Source organism: Corvus kubaryi, unplaced genomic scaffold (genome assembly GCF_017639235.1).
Source record: "Corvus kubaryi isolate FWS band 111438036 unplaced genomic scaffold, C.kubaryi_AGA036_p1.0 65188, whole genome shotgun sequence".
NCBI lineage: Eukaryota > Metazoa > Chordata > Aves > Passeriformes > Corvidae > Corvus > Corvus kubaryi.
The window spans coordinates 44,859-70,715 of record NW_024581825.1 but is presented as its reverse complement, the minus strand read 5'-3'; the positions used below and the strand labels follow the sequence as shown (position 1 = coordinate 70,715).

General features: G+C 43.2%; 1 protein-coding gene across 1 annotated transcript in view; it reads right to left on the bottom strand.

Annotated features, from left to right (window-relative positions):
* LOC121673098 (DNA topoisomerase 1) overlaps window positions 1-25,857 on the bottom strand; it is a 66,678-nt gene that overhangs the window by 13,535 nt on the left and 27,286 nt on the right. The window contains exons 3-9 of the mRNA XM_042046148.1: window positions 23,907-24,009; window positions 14,187-14,319; window positions 13,599-13,651; window positions 10,777-10,872; window positions 7,747-7,822; window positions 6,696-6,793; window positions 2,231-2,346 (exon numbers count right to left, since the gene is read on the bottom strand). Of these exons, the coding sequence (XP_041902082.1) occupies window positions 2,231-2,346; window positions 6,696-6,793; window positions 7,747-7,822; window positions 10,777-10,872; window positions 13,599-13,651; window positions 14,187-14,319; window positions 23,907-24,009 (675 nt within the window). The remainder of the gene's footprint in view (window positions 1-2,230; window positions 2,347-6,695; window positions 6,794-7,746; window positions 7,823-10,776; window positions 10,873-13,598; window positions 13,652-14,186; window positions 14,320-23,906; window positions 24,010-25,857) is intronic.

Sequence of the window (25,857 nt, the reverse complement as noted above, 5' to 3'; positions counted from 1 at the left end):
CTTGGAAAAAAAAAATACCACGCTTTGGATTTACTACATATTTTCAAAAGTTGCATCATCTCTAAAATTAAAGCATGGGAGTCAGCTATAAAGACTTAAGATCTATAAACCCTCGTAAAACAGGACTTAGCAAAAGGTCCTCCCAATGATCTGAGAATATTCCACGATTAAATAAAAACAATAGTAACTCTGCCAATTTTTAAGCTGTAACCTAAAATACAGCATTTGTTTGCTTATAACAGGAAATGGGGGAAGGGAGAGACAGCAAGGGAGTGTTTTTCCAGGCTGCAATTTTAGCTTGACAGAGGCTATCGAGTTAGTAACATGTTATGGGGCTAAAATGTCTGATATTTTTCCCAGCTAGCTGAAGGCTCAGTCATCTTTATCTAACCACTTTAGAATATATTTCGCTGGACACAATATCCTTTTTTTTCACGAAGGTTTGAAAAGGCTCCCAAGTGACAGAGCTGGTAAAGAAAGGATTTATTCCAGAGGCATGATATTAGTTACCTGATTTAAAAAATGAAAACCAGACAGCAACCAGGGGACATAAAGAGCAGAAGAGCCCTCATGGCCACCACTGCAACTGCCACCACCTACACTCTTACCTTGCCCCACCTACAGAAAAATGTGCAAGTTTGAGCCACCACTGGACTATGAGCAGTGACTGGTTAACCCACAGGCACTGAAAAAGGATGGCTTTGGCATTTCAAGCTCCTTCCCTGAGCAGGTATCACAGGCACTTCCAAGAGCCCCAGCAGCTGTTACATGAGATGAAAGCGGGCAGTGAATCCCCAGGCCGGGGACAGATTCCTCCGGTGCGAGCCGGCCGCTGGCCAGCCACAGCCTCATTACTGGGCTCTACAAATCACCCTGGGATAATCTCGAAATGAGACAACGCCTTGTGAGCACAGACAGAGGCTCTCAGCAGCTGCTGTATAAATCAAACATCTGATTTTTTGCCTAGTTTCTCAAGGAAGACTTATGGGATGTCTTTATTTGCCAGACCCCCTCCTTGCCCACCCCGTGACTGTTGAGCTTATTGATGAATTTCTGTGATGACAGAGGCAGAGGTTACACAAATCCCTGCAGAGGCTCTGTGAAATAGAAGGCTGGAGAGATGAGGAGCTTACTGTTGTCTGCACCAAGGGATAGCTACAATGCAATCTGCCCCTCCCCTTCTCTAGACAACAGGAGAGATCATGCATTTTTCAATACAGGGAAACAATTTCCAACTTTTTATCAGGTTCTTATCAAACCCTAAGAAAGAAGGCTGCAGACATCCTTGATCACTGTGCTACTTGCTTGAAGATAGCCTTTAATATGCTACAGCATATTTATTTCACTACTTTGCTGCTGAAAATGTAATGCCACCTATTCTTCAGTATTTAAAAACACTGTGTCATGTCACATGAAAACAGCACGTTGCTCCTGGAAGAGTTCCATGTGCAGATGTCCCCATCACCAAAAATTGCATTTTCATCCATTCAAATACCTCCCACCTAATTCAATCCTGGGTTAATTTGATCCTTCATTTAACATGATCACAGGACTAAAAGGAAACACACGGGTCATCAAATTCAGGCTCCAGCAGGCATCACATCATATAATCCCTTTCACGTGAGCCTCAATCAACCAGGCAGCCCAGGATATTTCAATCCCACACCAATTAGTTCTACCACACGCAGGTGTCAGGGAGTGGGACCATGACTTACATGAGAGGGCTGTGTCCTTGAGGCCAGGGTCATCCCATTCATTCCTACAAGATCCTAACCATCTGTACCCAAATTCAATTGTCTTTCATTTTGCTCACACCACCAATCAATCATGAATTTCACCACAGATGATGGAAGCTGCAATTCTTGAGGTTAAAGAAAACAAGAGCAAGCCTAAAGGTAACCAGTGACGAGGCAGCTACAATTACACACTCCACTGGTCAGGCACTGCTACTCTGAGGCATCAGACACTCATTCTGCAAAGGAACCTGAGAGATTCACCACCATAAGGGACTGAGAACAGGTTTATCTCTGTGTCACTTCAGTGAGCAGAATTCAGCAGGCTCAGGTAAATCCCTTTCCTTGCACAGACCTCACTTTGCTGCTGAGGAGCTGATTTAAGTGAACCACTAAAACACAACCACCTCCTCAGCTCTTCAGTCCCCAGAAGAACACCGCAATAGCCTGAGATGTTTATTTCTCTTCCTAGCAAGTAGAAACACAGATTAACTCACCATCATAATAAAACTTGACATTTTCAGGCAGAGGTTCATATGGTGGAGCAAATACAGGACCTTTGTGCTCTAGGAACTTCCATTTAATGCCTTCAGGGTAGCGCTCTTCTTCCCACCTTCAAGAGAGAAATATGAACCAATACAATTTTAAGCTCCCAATCTTCATTTTATTACTGTGTGGGTATGAGAGTATGCTAAACCAGCAAGAAATCACTGCTTTGTAGGGTACAGACCAACAACAAATACTTAATGTACTATCACCATTTAATTCTTTCTTTTCTCCTCTTTTTTTTTTTTTTTTCCCTCCAAAAGCCCAGTCGTGTCCATGAACACAACACCTGGGGCTGCAGATTACCTGATGCCATCCTATTCCTCACCTCTCATTTGCTCCTCTTTTCACGAAATCACACAGCTGAAATTGCTTGGATCTTAAGAAAATAAGACTTGGACCCTGTAAACCAGCTAGGATCATGCTAAATTAGCTTCAGCTGTGATCTAACATCAGGTCCAGGATGCCTGCTCAGCAAACTCAAACAATTGTGGTATATTATGCAGCTGCTTTCAGATGTGGACAATATGCCATTAAGGGCAGAGATAAAGAAACAGATGTTCATTTACAAGCTAAATGAGAACCAACCTGCTTGGACAAGAAAGACTAAAACCTGCTCTGTCATTTTAAATTCATTCCAATTCTCTGGGTAAGAAAAGCATACTTGAACAAAACCAGAGCAGCCCAGAAAACTGCATGTTTGCCTTAAAGAGGCTCTATAAGAAACGCTCTATAAAAATGCTTTGCAAGTGATGCATTTGGTATCACAACACAGCAAGGCAGGCGCCACCAATGCCACATTCCAAGCAAAGAGGGTCAGCAATTCATCTGCAGAGAAAAGGGTCCTGCCAGGCCAGGATCCTTCCCCCAGCTCCCAGTGCCTAGGTCACTGATTCCACACTCCTCCCCTCCAAGCTCCTTTCATAATTACCACAACATTACTGCTACATGCTGCTGGCACAGGATTACCTGCTGGGAAAGGCTATTTCACCTCAGCCATCAATCAGCTGAAGACCATTAACCTGTCACAGCACTCAGTCTCTGAATTGCCCAGACAACTTTGTTGAGCAGCCATGACAATAAAAAAAAGGAGTTTAAGCTTCTGTCTGGTGTCAGCTCTAAGGAGCAGCATTCCCATTCCAGGTGCCACGGCAGCTGAGGAGAGATGTGCACGTACTGCCTGCATCTCAGGAGCTGTGATGCACTGATAGATTGCTTCATCTCTACTGAGATAAAAGTCACTGCATGGAAGAGAAACACTGCACAGAGATAAGAGTTTCTGCTAGAAGACACTCAAAATGTTTCACTCGTGTCTGTACATCAACAATTTAGGAACAACAGCAACATAGCAGCTGGCTAGAGTTTGAAAGGCACCACCTTTGACCACACCACTGGACCTGACTACTTCTGATGAGAAGCAACAGCTTTAACAGGAAAGCACCCAACCCCAGCTATCAGTGCAGAACTGCATTCAGACTTCAGTCCCTGGCTGGGAAGAAGGCTTAAGTAAACCATGTTGATATAAGAAAGCAATATTGACAAAGATTCCAAATATTTACATTCCTAATGATTGTTGTGTTTTGGGTTTTTTTTAATTAATTAGAAGCTAGAAATATAAATATTTTGTCAAACATAGGCCTAGGTTCTTCCACCCAGAAGCTCCTTTCAGCAAAACAAACCTAAACCACTCTCCTCTCTGCCAGAATAAGCTTCTCCTCTCTGACAATGAGCAATTTTATTCCAGTGAGAACAAAATAAGGGCATCATTCACAGTAGTTACTACTTTTCAGGACAGGTTTGTCATTCTCTTATTTTAAATTTATTTGTCTCGTATTTACTTGATGAGAAATTCTGTACCTCTATCCCCTCCTGTTCTTTTAGAAAGGACACATGTAAAAGCAGTACTAGACATGCAGCAGTTTAAATTGATAGCAGAAGGACACTGTGCCTTCTGGGAAGGCTACAAGGAAACCTGGGATTCATGAGGTAGTTTCTAAGCTCAAAACTACCAGAAAGTGCGCCACAAAAAGACCACAAACCATCCCCAATCCCTCCTCCACCTTCCTAAACATCATACATAAGCATTAAGACAAAAGGTGAAAGTGAGCCTCCTGAGTTTAGCTCATTTTTCATCCTCATTTGGTTTCAAACAGAAAAAGCATTACAGCACCACTGCCCTTGGCAGCTTCTGGTTCTAAAGCAACGCTCCACACATGATTTTGTAGGAGCAAGGAGAATGCTGCCTATTAGGAAAGCTGCCTCACTGATTTCAGCAACAACTCATCAGTCATATAGGCTTCTTAATTAAATCCCACATCAAACTTGCTGTCTCAGGAAAGAAAAGTTGGGGAAGATCTTTTAAGTGGAATGAAAAGAGAGAAGATTCTTAAGAAAAAACCAGAACACACCTCAGGGATATGTTATTTCAAGGAAATGAACTTGCTGTAACACAAGATGGGAGAAGTGCTCGTAAGGTGCACTTCTGGATCACATCCTTCACACGCTGACAGGGTGTGAAAATGACCTCTGCGAGAGCTCCACGTGGTGATGAATGAGGCCAGTGCCTTGGGGATGTCTGCATCAAACATTCACATAAGTGAGGATGAAAATGCTCAAGGCAGCAAGCACTTGAGGAAGCAGCCAAAAAGGTATCAGACACTCAGAAAATTGACTCAGATGGAACATAAAATGCCCTTAAGAGAAACAACTGAAGTGCAGATGAAACCTTGTCCAGCAAAGACGCGCTATACAAAGCTGCAGATGGATGACAGGAACATCAGCAGAAGGATGCAGCTACCCAGTGCCAAATCCTGCAAAACATGCTTTCCAAGGCAGTTTTCCTCAGCAGTAAGCACAAACTGCAGAGCTTAACACAGCTACAGGGGCCTGTGCTGCCCAGGCAGGTGAGGGGAGAACAGCACAGCTTTCCAGTAAAGGTCTGCTGTTCAAGGATACAGCCCACAATAAAAGGGAGCTGCAAAAACAGAATATTGAGCTAGAAAGAACCAGCAAGGGGAGCTGAGACAAAGCCAAAAAGACAACAGATCATTAAGGCTTAGAAGGACCTTCTGTAGCTTCCTACTGCTTCATGTCCCTGTAGTCTGTTAATGTTACTGCGCATTAAAAATATGCTGTCAAAGGGATTGAGAAAAAAGGGGATTGCTCAGGAAAAAGGGAAGGTTTGGGGAGGGGCTGGAAACCTAAGTTTCAAGGGAGTATTCAAGTAAGAAAAAGATTTGCAAGTGCTGATGTTCTGAGGAAGCTGTGACAGTCAAAGAGAAACATGTAAGACTATAAACACTACAGAAGATTTTTTTCTTTTTAAAGATGAATCAATAATAGTGTCAATAAAGGAGTAAAGGATTGAACCTGAAAGGATTGAAGAGATTGCAAAGACTTTCCCCAACTCTACAGCCAAATGATCTGAAAAAAGAAAGTGCTCATGGAAACATCCCTGAAAGGTCATAAAAATACATTACAGGAGGGCAGAAAACACACATGCTTTTGAGAAGTACATATGCACTAAAATGAGGGAAGTACTAAGGCCAAAACTTCCAAACACACAAACTCCTTCAAATCTAGAAATAACAGCTTAAATTACTATGGAGAGTTACAAAAAAAAAATCCAGCAGGTTTCTTACACAGAGCACTACTGATGCATCACAGGTCTGTATTCCAAATGAACCACAAAGGTCAGACCTACTTAAAAAAGGTTCTAAAAAAATTTAAGAGTGGGTGAAAAGTACAACTTCAGTGATGTTACTTAAGGATCCTGGGCACGACAGAAAGTGTTTTTCATTTAAAACTCATTTTCAGAAATCATTTGTCGAAGAGTCTGAGCTTAACTGGTCACTTGATCAACTTTCATTTTTGTGCCAGTGCAGGAGCAGTTTTGAGAGGCACAGCTGACACCCAGCTAGAATGAAAAGCTGGACACCCACTCATGCTGTACCTCTATATAACAGATAAATTCTACTAGAATACTGATTAACACATCTGCACATATTAATACATTCCTTAATCCACCTGCACCTATGAATATATTCCTGCTGACACCCCCAAGCCTACAAGCTTTCATACTGCTCTGAAGCATGTCAGCACAGAACAGCTTCTGGGCACAAGAATATTGGTATCTGATCATTATAGGCAGCCTCTATGTGACACAGGGAAAAAAAACCACAGACAACCCCACAAAACACTTATTTCCTGTTTTAGGGATATCACTTCTACTTCAGAGGATGAACACAGTGAATGAGATATTTATTTAGAGCTTACCAGAAAGTAAGCCAATTATTCAGAACAAATCCTCATGAATCAACAGAAGAGAAAGCCAGATGTGCTTATTCAGCCAGCATGGGAGGTACAGGCAAGTCCAGGTGCAGATGGGAGCCTACAGCACTGACTATATATAGTTACCATTTCCATTTTTGCTCCTCTTCTTTTTTCGGCTTCTTTCTTTTGTCCGCTTCAGGGACTTTCTTATCTTTGCTCTTGACTTTCTTTGCTTTGCTGTCCTGCAAAATGAGTAAGAATTTGTTAGAACAAGCTACTGTATTTCCCCCTCCCTTGAAAAGATGTGTTAAAACTAAAAGACTCTCTCTTGGGGTATATAAGAACGGAATTCCTGTGGCTTCGCCGCATAAATGTGCTCTTAGATCATCCCATTAAGTCAAAGTCTGCTGATGGTCCCACTTAAGTTTTCAGCCGGATTCTTTTACTTTACACTGGGGACATGCTAAATGCACACAGCCAGTTATTCTGTCTCACCTGGTAAGGGGCAAGTCTGGGCCACGGGAATGGAACTGCTGAGTTACAGAACCTCCTCCCTGGCCTGCACTGGTGTGTCTGGTCTGGCAAATGCTACAGAGCACAACGACCCCTCTCAGGTGGCTTCTGGGATTCTACTGGTGTATGCTCAGTGTAGAGACACTTCCTTTGAAGGGAAGAATTAACCCTACTGCCAGGAGGTGCCGCAACATGTGTCTCACAAGGGTTCCTTTGCTACGTGGGAAGTGTAGTTCAAATTATGGCTAACCTTTTCCAAGTGCCTCTCCAAAGAAATTTCCACCTAGGCTCCATCTAAATGCTTTAAGCTTCCCTCTAGCATCTCAATCTCTGTTTCATCTCCCCTGCCTCCGAACCCTGCCACATCATCTGTGCAATTACCACATTGTGAGCAAGGCTCCCCTGCTCCCTGCCAGCTCCTTAACAGAAGGACTGCGAATTGCCTGGAACAGCCTGAAAGTTCATGTCCTGGAGGCATCTTCTCCACCCACTGTTTTAAGGGTAGGAAAGAAAGTTTCCCAGACTTTTTATACATTGTAGTTCAGGTAAGTTAATATCTGCACCATAGGGGGATCTGCCACACACAGCTCTGTTCCGGACAAAATCAGGTTCCCCCTGCTCTGCGTAATTCCACACCAAATAGCCTGGCTTTTCTTGATCATAAACTTGTCTGTCACATTACCTCTTCCTCCTCTTGTTTCCTTTTCTTTGCTTTCTTGATGTCTTCTGTTTTGATTTTCTTGGGTTTGTAGTCAGCACTAAGAACAAAAAGACTTGCTGATGAAAGCGATCCATTTTCCAATACAAATAAAGAGAAGTCATAGATGTACAAAGTTTGTGTGCACGAGCTTGCAGTATTTCTGGCATTTTTAATTTCTAAAGAATATAATTTATACCCTGCTCCCTCAAAAGACTCAATAATCCCAATCCAGCACAACAGCCTACAAAACCCACAAGATGTTACTGTCAATCCCTCTCGGCAAGTTTCACACTGCTGAAGCAAACATCTTCCTCGATGAAGAATTGATTCAAAAGCACTAGTAGCCACGCAGTGATTACATGGGATAGGATAAATGGGTAAAACCTTACTGGCATATTCTATCCCAACTCTTTTTCCAGTCGTCAGTGTGGGACCTTGCCCACAAGGCTCACTTTCTGCAACCCCCACTAGTTCAAACAATAGTGAAACTGAGTACTGGCAAATTACATAAACACAATCTCATTTCCAGTGAGGTTGGAAAAGACCTCTGAGATTATCAAGTCCAACCTGTGATTCAACACCACCTTGTCAACCAGACCAGGACACCGAGTGCCACATCCAGTTTTTCCTTAAACACCTCCAGGGACAGTGACTCCACCACCTCCCTGGGCAGCCCATTCCAATGTCCAATCACCCTTTCAGTGAAGAAATTCCTCCTAATGTCCAACCTAAACCTCCCCCTGGTGCAGCTTAAGACCATGTCCCCCTGTCCTGTCCCTTGTTCCCTGGGAGCAGAGCCTGACCCCCACCTGGCTGCACCCTCCTGTCAGGGAGTTCTGGAGAGTGATAAGGTCACCCCTGAGCCTTCTTTTCTCCAGGCTGAGTGTGACTGCACTCAGGATGATCTGCTCCATGACCTTCTTGGGCACTGAGGTCAGGCTGACAGGCCTGAAGTTCCTTGGATCCTCCTCCTGGTTTTTCTTGTGGATGGGTGTCACATTGGCACCTCCAGACCTCTGGTGTGGCAGGAGTGGATAAATGATGGAAGACCAATCTGTGGAGCTCTTCCACTGCCTCCTCAGCACACTTGGATGAATCCCATCCAGTCCCATAGAACTGTGAGCATCTAAGGGGCTCAGCACATCACTGACTGTTTCCTCCTGGGCTGCAGGGGGTCCATTCTGCTCCCCATGCCTGTCTATCAGCTCAGGGACCCATCTGCCCTCAGGATAACCAGTCCTACTGTTGAAGACTGATACAAAAAAGCCATTAAGTACCTCAGTCGTCTTCTTGTCTTTGGTAACATATTCCCTCTGGTATCCAATAAAGAATGAAGGTTTTCCTCAGCCCTCCTTTCGTTATTAACTTATTTATAAAAACACTTATTATCCTTTACAGAAGCGGCCAGATTAAGTTCTAACTGAGCTTTTGAATCTCTTGTTTTCTTTCTGCATGACCTAAAGAGATCCTTAAGCACTTCTGGAGTGGCCTACCCCTTTTTCCAAAGGTGATACACTCTCTTTTTCTTTGAGTTCCTGTAAAAGTTCCCTGCTCAGGTAGGCTGGTCTTCTTCCCTGCTGGCTCATCTTCTTGCACATGGGGACAGGCTGCTCCCCATGCCTTCAAGATTTCTGTCTTAAAGTATGTCCAGCCTTCCTGGGCCCCTTTGTTTTTAAGGGCTGTTTCCCAAGGGACTTTGAATCAGTGCCCTGAATAGGCCAAAGTCTGCCTTTTGGAAGGAAGTCCAGGGTAGAGGTTTTGTTGACGCCCCTCTTTCACCAAATACTGAAAACTCCATCATTTCATGGTCGCTGTGCCCATGACCACCACATCTCCCACCTGCCCTTCTGTTTGTAAACTGCAGGTCCAGCAGGCTACTACTCCTGGTAGGCCACAGCTGTCCTTACCAGCTGAGACAGAAAGTTCTTTTGCACACACTCCAGGAATCTCCCAGTCTGCTTCCTCTCTGCTGTGTTGAGTTTCCAGCAGATATCCGGCAGGTTAAAGTCTCCCACAAGAACAAGGGCTGGCAATGCTGAAACGTCAGCCAGCCACTTATAGCACAGTTCATCCACCTCTTCATCCTGGTTGGGTGGTCTGGAGCAGAGTCCCAGCAGGATATCTGCTTTACCAGCCTTCTCCTAGATGCTCATGCATAGGCACTCAACCTTATTGTCCCTATCCTCGAGCTCTATACAGACAAACCACTCCTTAACGTACAGAAATACCCCAATTCCTAATCTTTCTGTTGCAGACATGAGACATCATACATCCAGAAGGCAGCAAGTGATTACACAAAAGGAAAGATGTCCCACCCATGTCTCTTGGAAACTGAGACACACAGGGATGGAGTGCCACCATGGTGAAACCCTTCCAACCCATTAACTCCTGACTGCTAATAAGGACAAACTACCTGAAGAGCTGGATGGACACAGTGGCAGATCACAGTGAGATGGAACTGAGCTTGTATTTCAGTGGGTTCCTGTGTCAGGCAAACATCACATGTGCTTCTCTTTCAGACAGCAACCCTCAGCATAACTTATGACAAATTGAGACTCCAGGCAAACCACGCCAGGCAGTGCAGGCAAACCTCCCCCTGCCTGCAAACAGGCTGACAGTGCATTTCTGTTCTCATGTGCAGTCATTTCCTTGCCCAACAGAAACCACTGCAGCCACTTAGCTATGTTAATACCTCATGTGCTCACATTTTTGTTTTACAATCTTCATCAGTCTTTACCTGCCTTCTGGGGTTTTTCTTTTTTATTTACTAGTTCTGCAACATTTCACAGCACCATCTGCAGAAGCAGGTAATGGCATTTTGCCTTGCACAGCAAAAATACTATCCCTGCCCTGCTCAGAGAACTTGTAACAGCGTAAGGAGTCTGGTCTCAGACCTCCAGTACCCATCTCAAGAAGTCTGTGCTGATCACTTGAAATTCCACCTGCTCCCTCAAAGTTCTCTTTTTAAAACCAAAGGCAAACATCCAAGTCACCAGCACCCACGCCACTTACTCATCATCTTCTCGAGGTCTCTTCAGGGGTTTGGAGTCCTCTTTAGGAGATGCATAAAACCCATCATCATCTGGTTCATCTTTAATACGTGGTGGACTACAAAAAGAAGCAAAGAAACATGGTTCTACTTTCAAAAAGAGGAAGTTTCCTGGAAACCAGCAACAACTAAGTTTTAAGAAATAATCATCTGCAAAATGGGCATGTCTTCCACGAAATGTGCTGCCCATCATAGGACCCCAAAGACTTGAGATGTGTCATTTTCTGAACATCCACAGATAGTGTAAGGAGAGTTATTCAGTGTCTACACATCTGCCATTTCTCAAGCAACATCAAGTTCAATGTCAACAGCTCAAAGTTCATTTTGTTTCCCTGAGGTTTTGAGTAAAAACCACTATAGCTTCCAGCACTTTCAAATACACTTAAAAACTGAAATGCCTGTGTGGAGTCAAACGCAGGATGTTGTTTAGTTCCAACTCAATACCCTTATTGAGGCTTCTAAGAGGGAAAAAGATTATCAACTAAACAAAGATTTGAAAGCTATTCCCTGGAATATTTTGCCAACTAAATATTGAGGCATGTGAAAACCAGAAAAGGAAACAAAGATTTGGCAAAGTTAAACAGATCAGTCTCTTTTCACTATCCAAACTGCAGGAAGCAAACAATCCTGTCCCTTTCAACAGACCACAAAGTTAGGCTCAATGTTTTCAGCCATATTGTCCCAAGACATTAGCAATAAGAAAAAAAATAGAGTATTAGTGCAAGAGAGACTATTCTGTTAGACAAACTCATTCTTTCTAGATTTCACAGAAACACTTCACTGATCGTCATAAAGAAAATGATGCCTCAAAGAGTCCAAAATTACATTTTGAAGCACTTAGTGCCATCTTGGGCTTCCTTATTCATGTCCCACCAGCAATTTCTATATCAAACTGACTCAGTTTCCAAGTCAACATGCGGATTTTGCAATCAGATGGAGTCAGAACTAAAATAAGCAGCATTCAGCTTTGTAGACCACAGTCAGCAGGAGACAGTAGGGAGTCTCATGTTAGCTGGCAGTGTGTCCGTGAAGCAGAACAAGCAGTTTGCTCCCTCACAGCTCTAAAGCCACTGCAGTGCTGGAAGATGCAGCTCAGGGGAGATACAAACAAGCTGCTCTACGAAGCCATTTCTGTTGCATCGCCTGTAATTAAGTAAGACACAAGTGTGCAGCACAGAGACAGCTGCGAAACATCTATGGAAAAAAAGGTAACCTATTCTCCCTTTCAGGCAGAAATGTAGAGCTACTGTTTGTAAAGTCCCTAGGAATTCTATCTATTTTAACATTGTCTATTTTAACACTGAAATACTGCACAATGTTTTATAATGGAAGAAATAAAGTGTGAGTCTGTGAAAAGAAAGGAGCTGTACGACCAAGCTGAACCTTGACTTGCATTGTTTCCAAGACTCTAACACTGTTCATTGTACTAAGTCTTAAGGAAAAATCAAAACCATCTGAGTAAGGACATTTTTCTCTGCAGAACTTGTAAAAGAATATTTCAGCAGGAAAAAAAAAAAAATTACTTTACTCTTAGCCAGCATTTGGCCCTGAAGAAGGCACAACTGTGATGGCTCCTTCAGGCTTTTCTCAAACTCATTAAAAAAAACTCTTGGACCTAAGGAGGATTCAGTTATCTTGATATGAGAACATCCAACATCCCTGGTGAGATCAGCACATCATACAACTGTGTTGAACAGCAGAGGGTAGAGACAGTTATTAACTGTCTGCTACACCACAAACACCTAAATGTCACTGCTCTCTTCCTGAGTATTCCCCAAAGGGCCTGGAGATGGCGCCTCTGTCCTGTGCCAAGCCTGACTCCCTCTTTCGTATTTTTAAATAGGAGCAGGGAAACGAAACAGATGTAAGAACTCGTGTTAGAAGGGCACACTCAAAACAAACACAGAATACCTAAAAGGCATGGGCCAGGCAGGTGCCTTCTCCCAACCTCTCTGTATCCACAGAACGTAGTGAGACTGGAAGGATTTTGTTCGTTTTGATTTTTAAGTGGATTCATAAACTAAATGAATTCATGAACTGAGTGCTGTTCTTGACTAACAGATATGGATACTTGCATCCACCATACCACACACCTTCAGTAAGTCAGTGGACTTGACTTAGCACCTTAAAAATAACCAATGGCTGGGCTGTAAACAAGTCACAAGAGATCTTGGTTGACTATTAAGAAAAAGTACTCTTCCACCAATTGCTCACTTTAGGTGTTTAAAAAGACTACTTAGCGATGACTGACACAACACTCAAGTCCAGGAGGTTCTATTATTAGCAGGAATTTAGTACTAGAGTAGGACATCTATGCATTTCCTGAAGGTACTTCTGATTTTACATGTCACTCTTGTCGCTCCTCTGCAAAGGCTTCAGGCTGCAGTCACATACAGGACAGACACACAGAGGCAATCTGGACTGGCTTTGCTGGGTCCTGTCTCCAGCAGACTGCCTGCACGTTCAAGTCCCAATTTTACAACAGAGGTTCTTTCAAACCCAGCTACCAATGTTCCCATAGTTCAGTCTGTCCTCAGGAGAATCCAGCTCCTTAATACTTAGACAAACCTAGGGTATGCAGGCAGACACCAGGTATTCCACAGCTCCCATCTCCAGTTACTGGGTACACAGATCTACCCATTCTCATAACTGAGAAGAATGTATCTTCTGAAGGGCTTAATAGTGCCCCAATTTTTTCTCAAGACCAAGTGAGAGGATTCAAACACTGAGCACCTATGAAAAGTCAAACTGCAGCTTTTTGCAGATCATAGACCTGGTTTCTTACCTGGAAAAACCATTTTCCTTTTCCTTCTTTATTTTTATATCACCAGAAGATGACTTCATCTGAAAAACATAAAAAGTAGGAGCTGATTAGCATTTTCCAACACAATGCAGGGTATTTAACTTGCAGAAGGAACTGTGACTATCTCCATCCCCTGTAGTCCTTAGTGACCTACATGACAGAGAGGCAACACTTTCTGCAAGTCTTAGTCAATTCAGTACTTTTTGGTTCTCCAATTTCCTCAGCAGATTGGAATTAAGTATATAGTTTGTTCTTGCATGGACTGAATGTGATATGACAGATTCTTCTCCCTTGTCTCTGAACCCAAGCTTGGCAAAGTGAAATGTAACGGGAAAAAATGTGGAGCCAGTGGACACAGCTCACTGTGGAACTGTTTCTATTCACACACCTGCAGATAAAGTCCTTATGAGTTCATATCTAGCACTCCACAAACAAGGTGTCTGGGTTAGCATTGGGATAGTTCTCTCCAGGTTGACAGAAACCTTGAGTACAAGCTACATCTAACCCATCGAGTTTGTACTATTCAGTAGTATAAGCCAGACCCATCCTGTTGTCTCTCCCAGAGGAGACACCCACCTTCTCTTCCTTTCTCTTCTCCTTGTCTTTATCTTTGTGTTTGTCTTTGTGTTTCTCTGAGCTGCCATCTTTGTGTTTGGTTTTCTCCTTGTCTTTGTGTTTCTTTTCCGAGGAATCTTTGTGCTCACTGCAAAACAAGAGAGTGTGTTTGCAGAGGGGAACACAAGGAGATTTGACTAATACAATTTCCAGTGGTAAAGAATCACAGGTTTTGATGATTACAAACCCTAAAAAATAAGGGATCACCTTAACAGGAAGATCTACCACAACCTCCTGTCAGGCATCATCCATTCTCCTCGGGAAGAAGGACAGGAGGGATACCACAAAATCCCAGTTGCCAAGCCTCCACTTCAGGAAACTCCCTATCAGCCTGGATTGCTGAGGAAATCCACAGCTGCTACACTTAAAAGTTCAACACTTTAGGAAGAATTCCCACTGTCTCTGCTTTTCCTCTTTTTCCTAGTCCACATAAAAGGTCACTGGAACAGAGCCGCCAGCCCCGTCAATGCCCGTGTCAGCTTTTGCTCAGACAACAGTTTGTCATTGTAGCAGCTCTCATCTCTGGAACTTAAAGAGAAAACCGCTGATCTCTATTATTCCCAAACAGATGGGAAAACCAGAGCAAACAGGATATGTGATGTCCTTGTGCTTATGCAAAGTCAAACAGAAAAGGCAGGAATAATGCTGCAGTCCTCAGCTGGAGCTGTTGATACCACCACAGCCAGCCCAGCTCTGCTGAAACAGCCCCATCCTTTGGGGCAAGAACCCAACAAAGGTTTCCAAGTGAGAGTCTGGTCTGTAGCTACTCTGGTGTTATGATTAGCAGTATTGAGAGTTTAAATACCCAGAATTTTTAGTCAGAACACAGGAGAAAATGCATACAAGAAGAAGAAAATCAACCTTTATTCTGTTCCTACCCACTGATTTCTGAGACATTAGGATAAATTCGTATCACATTCTCAAGTTTTTCTTATCAACTAGAAAGACACATGGATGTTTTCAAATGAAAATGAGGTTTCTCATGGAATGACAAGCCTTGAGGCCAGAAATTGAGGCAATACTCTCAGGAGACTCAGAATAGAAACATCAAGGATTAGCAGCAGTGGTGTGGAAGCCAAGCAACAAGCCTAGCAATTCTACAGGACCTCAATACACACTTAAAAGGTTGTGTGGACTCCCTGAGGTCACCCTGGGCTTTAGCAAGTCAAAGGCATGGTGTAAATCAGCATGGATAGGCACCACCCAGATGCCTTCCTCATCCTGGCTGTTCACACTTTCCCTTCTCAGAACTTGACTCCCATCACTACTGCTCTCTGGGACACACTGTGCTTCCCGTTACAAAGCTTTACTAGAAAAAGGCACTTTGCATGTTTCAGTTATTTCAACACTCAGGTGCAAGCCCAAACCAATCTGGGTGAACACAGACCTGAAAAAGGAGTCAGGAATGCCGATTACAGATTCTTTGAAACTTCTTTTTATCACAAAACCAGACTGCAAAAGGGTTGATGGCTACAGAGAGAGAGCAGGACATCAACCAGTTCCCAGAGCTTGTGTGTGATTAGGAGCAAGGCAATCACAGTCACAAATACACTGACCCACACCCAGCTTACAACTGCAGAGGCAAGCACGGACAAATGGATGTGAACCTGCCAAAGGTCTAAATAATTCAAGCCTAGAGTAGCCTGAATAATAACACTCCAATAAATATACATTGAATAAATTGAATACACACCAGCCATCCAAGTTCAAGCAGCTAAAGCACGAAAATCCATCTCTGAAGGAAATCAGTATATTCACATACTGTGCGGCACTAAGAGACCAGCAGCAAGAGAAACCAGTTTCATTTTAACTCTCCAGCAACCTCTTCATACAAAGCAGTGAAGGCATATCTAAACATGAAAAGGCAACAGGCACTCTAGAAATGCTTGTAGTTAGACACACAGCACCACATGTTGCCTGTGAGCAGACTCAACAACTGCAGACTATTCTTACCCCACAGATCATGTTATGTACGGTGTGCTCAGGACATGCGAGTACAGACACGGAACATCCTGACACTGGATCCTGGAAATCCACGACATGCCTGCTGCTCCTGCTCAGATCTCTCATCCCAGGTTCTGTACCCTGTTTATTCATCAGTATTCCAAGCTCAAGACACCTAGCGAATTTTCCTTTGCTCCAATCAGATTCACTGACTGACTGAAAACACTAATGCTACACATCACTTACAATTTTTAAACTCAGGAAGGTCTGGAAATTCTGACTTGATACCTTGCACTTGTACCTGTATGCCAGGTACCCCATTTGCCAAAGACTTAAGGTTGACAATTTAAGAGGGATCTCAACCTTCATATATTTAAACCAATACTCACAATAATAACATTCGATATCAATAATCAATATTCAACCTTCCTAGATCAATCCAAGCTGTGGATGCCCCATCCCTGCATTCAAGGCTAGGCTGGACAGGGCTTGGACAACCTGGTCTAGTGGAAGGTGTCCCTACCCATGTCACGGTGTGGAATGAGATGAGCTTTAAGGTCCCTTTCAACCCAAACCATTCTGTGATTCTACAATTTAAACATACAAGAAAAATCATAACAAACACACACACAAGGCTCAGACCCATCTTGTTCTTTCCAAGTCTGATTTTGTTTATTTTCTGACTCATTCTTATTTGGTATTAAAATCCTACCTGAAATAACATGTTTTACTCAGACATTAATTTGCATCTCCAAAGCATGATACACACTGCAATTACTGGAGTTAGTGCTCTGAAGAAAAGATCATGGCAGTGGCTTGAGAATTTGGAATAGCAAAAGAGAGAGAAACATTCTGGTTTTCCAAAGCACCATACTCATTCATTCTCACTAGCAGCCAAAAGCACTCGCTTTCAGGATGTGACTGGAACAGCCCTGGGATGTACACAAAGCATGATTAAAAGCAAACTAATAGATGACAATCTAGATCTGCAAAGCTAAGATTGAAACAGAAACAAAATCCCATTGGCCTAGAGAGACACACACATTTGTGTGCGCTGAATGCTAACAAGACTACAGCTGGAATGCTAAAGCCTCTAAAAACTTAGGCTTGTTTAAAAGTAGATGCTCAAATAATATCTCTCTTGAAAGAGAGTAAGTGGCCAGCATTGAAAAGCTGTCATGCAATCTAATTGAAATTTTTCAGCACAGTTTCTCAGATTTTTCAGCATCAGAGCCAGAATCTAGAAGTTGGCTTCCTGACTCAATCTTAGTTGTTGGTTTTAATTAAATTTTTTTATCATAAGACTATCCTTCCCCTTTGCTCTGCAATGAGCAATAAATTTCTCACCCAAGCAATGTGGGCTCAGATAACCCAAGGAAACTCTGTCTCCAGTTTCACTCTGCAGCTTCATTTTCCAAAGATCAGCACTGGTGGCTTGGCCCTGAGGTCCTGCTTGCTGCTGCTCCCGGTGACTGGAAGGAATTCCCTAGATAAAAATCTGGTATTGTGTACTTTTCGCTCCAATGTTAAAAGAGAGCATAAATTTCTTTCCCTTATGTGTAAGAAGCCTGCTTGTCAGCCCTGTGTGTTTCCAGACACTGGACCACAGCTCTTTAACAGCTCCGCATGAAACTTATGACATGTGCATCAAGGAAGGCTTGTGCCCCTCTTCTCTTGGAGGGATGGAAATCTCCATCTCCCAGAAAAGCTCCCTCGGAAATGAGCCGATAACAAAAGCCTCAAGCAACAATCCTTGGAAGAGGAACTTCTTTTTTTCTCCCAAAGCAAAGTAAGTTGCTCGCATATTAACTGCAGTCAAGCTGAGCTGCTTTGGTCTTTCATTTGGCTCAGATACACATGTGAGCCTACAGTGAACACGATTTAACCACCACACTAATCTCAAAAGAAAAGAGAAGGCAACAGGATGCCATCCTTACCCTGAAGATGGAGTTTCAGCCTTCTATCAGAAAGCTATTTCCAGACAACCCCAAAGCTATTATTAGGAGGGACTGGGAACAATTTAAAGATCAGAAGTTTATCTTCCTGGCCAGTTCAAAACTGGAAAAAAAAAAAAATCACTTTTCTTTAAAGAAACCAAGCAAAACGGTCTCAAGATCACATGCACACTACTAATTTTATCTTGAATTCATTGTTCAGGGCTCTGTGAATCCTTTGTTACCTTTCCTGCACATACCTCTCTGCCAACAAGCCAGCTTGGAGTCATGGAAGTAGGACAGCAAAACCCCCGAAAGACAGAGCGGAGCTTCAGGGGAAGTTAGCCTGAAAACAGGACAACTGGATCATAACAATTGCTCATACCCATCCCTGCTGACAAATTAAGATCTTCCTTCTCACCTAGACCGCTGCAGTTGCATCACTGCAACAGAACTCAGAGTTATACCTCTTGAAGGTGTTTAATGCTGAAAAACCTGCACCGTTTGTGTTTTTATAAGGCAACCAAGTGTAGTGGGAGATCCCATTAACACAGGCAGAACAAGGGATTACATCATCGACAGGTGTATCATGGTACTACTGGCTTAGTTCAGACCAAGGCCAGGTGAGCACACCTGAAGCACTCCATCCTTTGTGCCAGCTTGCTTACTGCCTTCCATATACAGTTTTACTGTGAACAAGGACATCCAAAGGCTGTGGAGAGCTCAGGCTGAAGCAGATGAAGCAGAAAATGCATCAGAAGAAGCCATTTCCCTTGTAAGCACGGATATATTTGCCAATGAGGATGCCTGCAGGAGAGAGGAGAGGGAGAGGAAGGGAGCCCAGGCACCTGGCAGCAGCTGCTCAGGCCAAGATCACATGGGAAAGTCACAAGTGGAAAGTGTTTCCAAAGAACAGCAGATGTGCAGATCACAGCTTCCTCCTTCAAACTGCAACAGCTTCGCAGTAATTTAACACTGCATTCTTCAGGTGCCATTTATGTACGTTAATAATCCCTTCCCAGGCCCTTTCCATTCCAGCTTCAAAACCACAAGCTGGGAAGGATGCTTTATCTAAAGTGTCTCTTATTTCCTCTCTCTGCTGTAATTAGCTCGTGACAGGGAATCTGCTACTAGCGAGTGCCAGAGCCGGCTGCCATCGGAGCTGTGCCTGCTCGGGAGCTGCTGCAGCACAACTGAAGCGTAAAATAACAGGGAGTTGTGATTTCAGTGCAGCCCAAAACCACGATGGGGACAGGGCACAGGTGACACAGCCCGCGTCTCGTTTGACGCAATACAGTATTAATGGAAACTGTGATCACATCCAGGCTAATGCACACCAAGGAAGAGCTGCCTGTGCAGGGAGCACTTCCAAAGCAGCAGCACCCCAGGGAAGGCCAGGTTTTCAGCTGGCTTGCAGGATATTATGCTGTTAGAGGGTTATCATATGGAATTACAGGGAATGAACATGTGAGCCCCAAAGGTCCTGCTGGGTTTCCAGCAATGCAATAAAACAACCTGAAACCATTCTTCCCAGTGGTGAAAGGAGTCTTTTCACAGATAACAGATCAAGCCTTCAGCAAGAGGAACAAGATGAAAATCTGGACTAACCAACAGCTGGTAAAAACTTTAGGAATTAGAACAATATTCACACAGCGAAATGAAGATCATGCCTAGCACACGCTTTCCATGGAGAATTAAGAAGACTACTAAAAAGCAAAAATTTTTACTACTGGAAAGCACTGTCACATTAGAAAACTGTTCGAGGTGAACTGTGCACTAAAATGGGGTAGAAAAACAAACCCAGCTGTGCTAGCAAACAGCAGGTGTGAGGTCTTTTAAAAAAATTGCCTTTACCCCTACACTGGGTATCCCTGCCTCTTCCTGCCCCCAATGCACACCATTCCAAGCAGATCAGGATCACATAATAAACCAGAGGAGGTGTGCAAGAAATCTGACCTGAAATTTATCTTCACCCATGGCTAGCAAATGCCCGGAATCTGTGTTTTTCCTAGCAAAACCATAAAATTAGAAGATGCCAGTGAAGATCAGGTCTGTGAATCCTTTCTGTGTTCCATGCCTCGGTTCATCCCAAGCTGTGATCACAAGAGGTTTTAGTAAATGAAGGAAATATGCAATCTGACAGAAGATTTTCTTCCTGCGGCTCCGGTGCTTGTCACGCTGACAGCACGGCTCAGTGCTGCAGAGCAGCCTCTCCGCTCCCATTCCCTGTCACAGCCAGCCCTGCCCTCCTCAGGCTCCTGGCAGCCCACTCTCCCTGCAGAGAGCCCAGGACACCTGGCAAAGAGACACCTGCTACTGCCAACACTTCCAACCTGCTCCCTAACAAGGCTTGGCTTCAAAGGACCTGTTATTTCATTATTATATGTGGTCCACTTGTCTGAAACACTCAACTCCCACAGATCAGAAACCTACTGCCACATGGGATTTGTTTCGTTTTATTTTTATAACCACTGACATTTATATTTAATGGATGTGTATTCGATTTTTGTTTGGAGACCAGGAAGTATGGGGCTAAAAAAATGAGCAAAAAACCACACTTTTTTGGATAGTGATGTGGATTTATTCCCTGATGCAGACTGTTCTTAAGTGGGCTTTGCATTTTCTTTCCTTGAGGGGTGACGGGAAGGTCTGAGGCACACAAATGTTCTCTCCCAGTTTACTACAGCTGTAAATGAGTGGTTAAGACACAGAAGTGTCATCTTGTGAGTGGGAGAGGAGGAAAGCAAGAACCAAAATTAAGAAGTTCTACATACCACTCCACACACTTCTGTCATATGAAATCAGAATTGTCTATTTTAGGTATTTCAGAGACTTATCTTGGCAGTTTAGATCCTTCAAAGTCTGGATACAGGAAACATTTATTCTCCTGTACTGGAGATGTTCTGTCTTCTTGATGCAGGTTTTATTTTAAAAGCTTTTTTTAAGTATAGGACAGGAAATGAAACTGTCAAACGATTACAGACAGACACAAAAACTATCTGCTTCAAACACAACCACACAGTGCTCTTAACTGTGCCCAGTGTGCACTGTGCTTCTCAGAATGCAATCAGGGGCTCTTCACACACCACGGATAAAATGTCACAGAGGTACCAATTCAAGTCTCCCAGAAAACAATGGCTTCAATTTCTGCTAAGGCACCATTCAACCTTTTTTGAGAACTACCAAAGATACAGCACAGCTTTTGCAGTAACACAGCAGCTTTTCAGAAATACAGAATGGATTTTGTGAAGATTTACATGCAATTCTAGAAATCTAAGATCAACTTTTCCAAAGGATTAATTTACAGCCTTTTATCAAGTACTTTAAAAATTCTTCATAGAGATAAAAAACATTGAAACCCCCCCCCTCCCCTTACTGTTTCCTTGAGATTTTTTCATTAATTTCTACCAGAATCATGGCTATTTTTCACTTGTTTCTCATTGTCAAAGGAGAAACTTCAGTACAAACAGGCAGGCTTTTTTCCTTCAAACAACGGTCACCTAAAATCGGATTCTCACAGACATAACTTACATTTATGAAATTGCATGGGTGACAGCTGAATCAAAGGATTTAGGGAAGAAATGTTTAACTTTCAATTATTTCTATGAAGTTTTGTTACAAGTCTGCTGTTTTTACACAGCAAGAAGCCAGACACCCTGTGCACGACTGAGGCTGAATGGGACAGTGAAGATTTTGGAGAACTCCTAAAGGAGTGATCCAAAGAGGATCACAGGCATGTCCATGTACGTTACCTTCCCAGAGAACCACCTTCAAGACCGAATCTCAAGATTCAGCACTATAAGACATCAATTTTTAAGGTGGCAGCTTTGAAAGCAGAGTGTGCACTCAGCCTGGGAGAGCGAAGTCCTCCCTTGCGAAGGAACCTGAGGGGCAAAGCATTACTTGTGTAATGCCTCCTCCAAAATGCCTTGAACAAACTGCCTGCACATGCATGCACTCAGCCATGCCACCCACAGAGAGCGACCTTTTTTGGGACCCCAGGATGCAGCAGATTCTGTGTTCACAGGACACACAAGCACTTAACAGAGACATGAAAACAACTGGGAGCATTAGGCACCGTGCCTAGAAAATGTGATGCGTTTCCCAGAGGGATTTCAAGACAACATGGTAGGGAGGAAGGAAGTACTTCAAGACAAGGCATGATTACATATCACTTCCTGAGCTACACCTCGCAAAACATCGCAGCCATTCTATCTTCTTTCCACTGTTTTGGTATTTATTGTTTGCAAAATCAGCTTCAAGTTATGAACCATAATTAGTTCTTCCAGTTAAAAACACGCTGACCATTTCCAACTCCTACACAAACGAAGTCAAAGCATTAATGAATTTGGGAATGTAAAGACAGTGCTTACATCACTCCTTACAAAAGAATGTGCTCTGCTAAGATTGCAGGAGAATGGTTTTTCAAGTGAAGCAATGAGCATTTGGAAATGTGAGGCAGTCAGTTTTGGGGTGCATGATTATCAGGAAAATGAAAACTAGAAATCAAGGCAATACAGACGTGTGAACAAAGGCAAAGAACGTGTCCAAAGTATTTCATCCTTGTTGTGAGAGCCAGCAAATTCAAGTTATTTGGCCTAGGGTTTTTTCCCCATCAATCATTTACTTTCAAAAAAAAAAAAAAAAAAAAAAAGACACATTATGGAACAGTAGGCTTGTGCAACTTCTCAAAAGATCACAGAAAATTCAATTCAAGTATGAGCCCAATAAAACAAACCCACTACTCTGCACAGACTCCCTCTTTCATGCTTCTTTTTAATAGGAATCATTGTTAACACAAGCTTTTTTGTTCCTTTTCGGACAGTGCTATCACAGTTGCAGAGCAATTACTTAATACACTCGTTTGCCCACAGCATAAACACTGTCTGTCATTCCCAAGTGCCACACCAGAAACTTTTCCTCCAGGAACTGTTTTTTCCAAGTTTTGCTGGCAATGTAGGCTCCATGACACTTGTGTGTCAGGAGTTACGACGGAGGAAACTTCTCTGAGTAACATCCTGCCTGTGCGTCGTACTCCGCCACACCAAATCATCACACAGACCTCCACATCCCAGTTCCTGCAGCTCACAGCCCAGGCTAGGGAGCAACTAGACCATGGAATTCACCAGCTCAAGAGCTACAGGCTATCACATCAGCGTGGTGACCTGGCAAGTGACTGGCATCAAACACCTTCCCCGTACAGTGGCAGTGTAGTGCATAAATCACATCGGACAAAAGAGCACACGATCCTTTGGAATCCATCTAACCCAGCAAGTTTCCCAGTGTTGCCTCACACAGCTGAGACATTCAGCCACTGTGGTGGCAGGCCAAGGATAGCACCATCATTCTGAAGGACCATCTTTCCAGGCACTTCTAATTATGAGAAGGCTTAGTAGCCACATGGGGGTCACTATGCTAAAGCGGTGGGGGTTTATAGCAGCATGGAAAGAATGCCACATTCCTGACAAATGACTGGAACCACACACAAAAGTTTATGAACAAAAGCAATCAATCTGCATGAAGGTGAGGCTGAGCTAGTTTTCTACACCTTTAGCAACACTAAGCTACAATAATCTTTTATGCATTAGTATCAGCTCACATTTGCAAGATACACAGCTTCAGCCACCCACATGGAAATGCAGGCAATGACAAAAATCAGGCTTAAAGCACCTACACTTATAAAAACCACACTCAAAATGTAGCAATTCCATACTCATTTATTATCAGAGTAATTCTTGTAAGACTGCACATTCAATGGTGTTTTAGCCTATGAAGACTTCATCCACTTTTTCCTCACCTATTACTGTGCTTGGACTTTTCCCGGTCTTTTTCCTTGTCCTTCTTGTGCTCTTTGTGCCGGTGTTCTCGGTCTTTGTGTTTATCTTTGTGTTTGTGAGAATCTGTAAGCAGAGAGGCAAAACAAAAGAAATTAAATTGGGAGAAAACTCCACACCTCCCTCGTGAACCTCTGCATTTTCCCCCACCGCATTCTAGTATTTCTGTGATTCAAAATTTGTAACAAAAATCTTGGTTTCAGAGGTCCTAAATGGATTCATTGTTCCTGCAGCACAAGTTAATTCATCTTGGCAACAGCTGCATTTACATGGTCTTTAGTTCAACGACCTTTAAATGCTTTTTAGACCCTGAAGAAATGCAATCCTTCCATTAACTAGGTACCTATGGATACAGCAAGTTCAACCTTATTTGGCACACGGGCAGCCTGGCTTCCTATGCCTCCCAAGCATTCTTGCTGAATACACAGAAAGGATATAGGAACAAAGCATAAAGCTGAGGCGTTAGGCCTGTTGAATCCCAAAATTTAAGATTTCTGCTTCCACAAGTCTTTAATCTTGACAAAGCATCCCTCCCTTCTCCCTGCTCTGAATTAAAACCATTTTATTCTTATCCCCAACAGTACATACTGTGACAAGCAGAAAGCAAGGAAAATGGGGAGTAATGGCAGAAGATGAAAAGAAAGGGTGAAAAGAAGAGGAGCGAGAATTCTCTCCTCCTGCTTCTCTATCACAGGACACATTTACCTCCCTCCGATAGCAGCCCCACCAAGAAAATCCAACCTGACAGCTGTAATGAGCTGTGTTGGTGGTCACCCACCTACACAGGTCAGGGCTGGTCCCAATTATGCGACAGGTCAGAAATGGGAGTTGGCACTCAAGTGACTCTACGGGAAAACAGTAATTTTACTGCTATCAGTTCCTACTCTGAGTGACACTTCCCATCCTCAGTGACAACTGTGCTGTACAATGAAGTCCTTTAAAGCACCAAGGCAATGAATTCAGCAGACAAAAAGAGCAACATAGTTGAATTGTAAATAAAGCCATTTACAAGCATTTTTTTACAAGTATATTAAAAAGAAGCTGAGGCGGAACTAGCACCTCAAAACCACCTCAAAAGGCCATTTACAGTCAAGGTCAGTGTGATGGGAGGAATGTGTGCAATACCCGAAGACTCCCCCCAGGTTTTGTTTTAACATGCTACTCAAAAGTAACCAAAGTTAAGCAGATTCTTCAGCAAACCTAAAAGCTGTGCTGACTTTGGCAACTGTTTTTCAGATACCAGTGCTAGAATTTCCACCAGAGATCTTGGATGTAAGGTATTAATGCTTAATTAATTGTAAAGATGCTACCATGCCTCTAAAAAGAATCCTATCCCTGCACTAAGAATAGGAAACTGCAACAAAAGGATTTTGTGACTTTCACAGTCACATGGCAAATGCACTGCAGAGCCAGGAACAAAACCTCATCCTCCTGACTCCAAGTCTTTCGCCACAAATTCATTTTTCTCCTTAAATGACACCAGCTCTTATAACCTCAACATTCAAATGGATTTAGAAGAAACATTCCCACAGAACATGATTTTAACCTACTGCTTTCTGTAACTTCAGGGTTTGCTTTCAGACACCTGCAGAAAGACAACATAAATCAACGTGGGAATGCTGACATTCAAGCCTCCAAGTTCTGCACCTTTCCTCCATCCTCCTGAACTAGGCGATGTTTCCTAGTGCTCTGGCATACACAGTGCACCATTTCAATCACAGGACCTAGTTTTCTGTGTTTTGATACACAGGCACGTGGCAGGTTATGTGGAACATTTGGTGTTACAGCACAAAGCACCCAAGAGTTTTTGAGTACCTAAAGAGCAAAATCTCTTTCACAGCAGGCAGAGTCTGCAGGCATCTCTCGCAAACTGTGTGGGGACTGGACACCCACACGCTCTGAACTGCAGAGAAG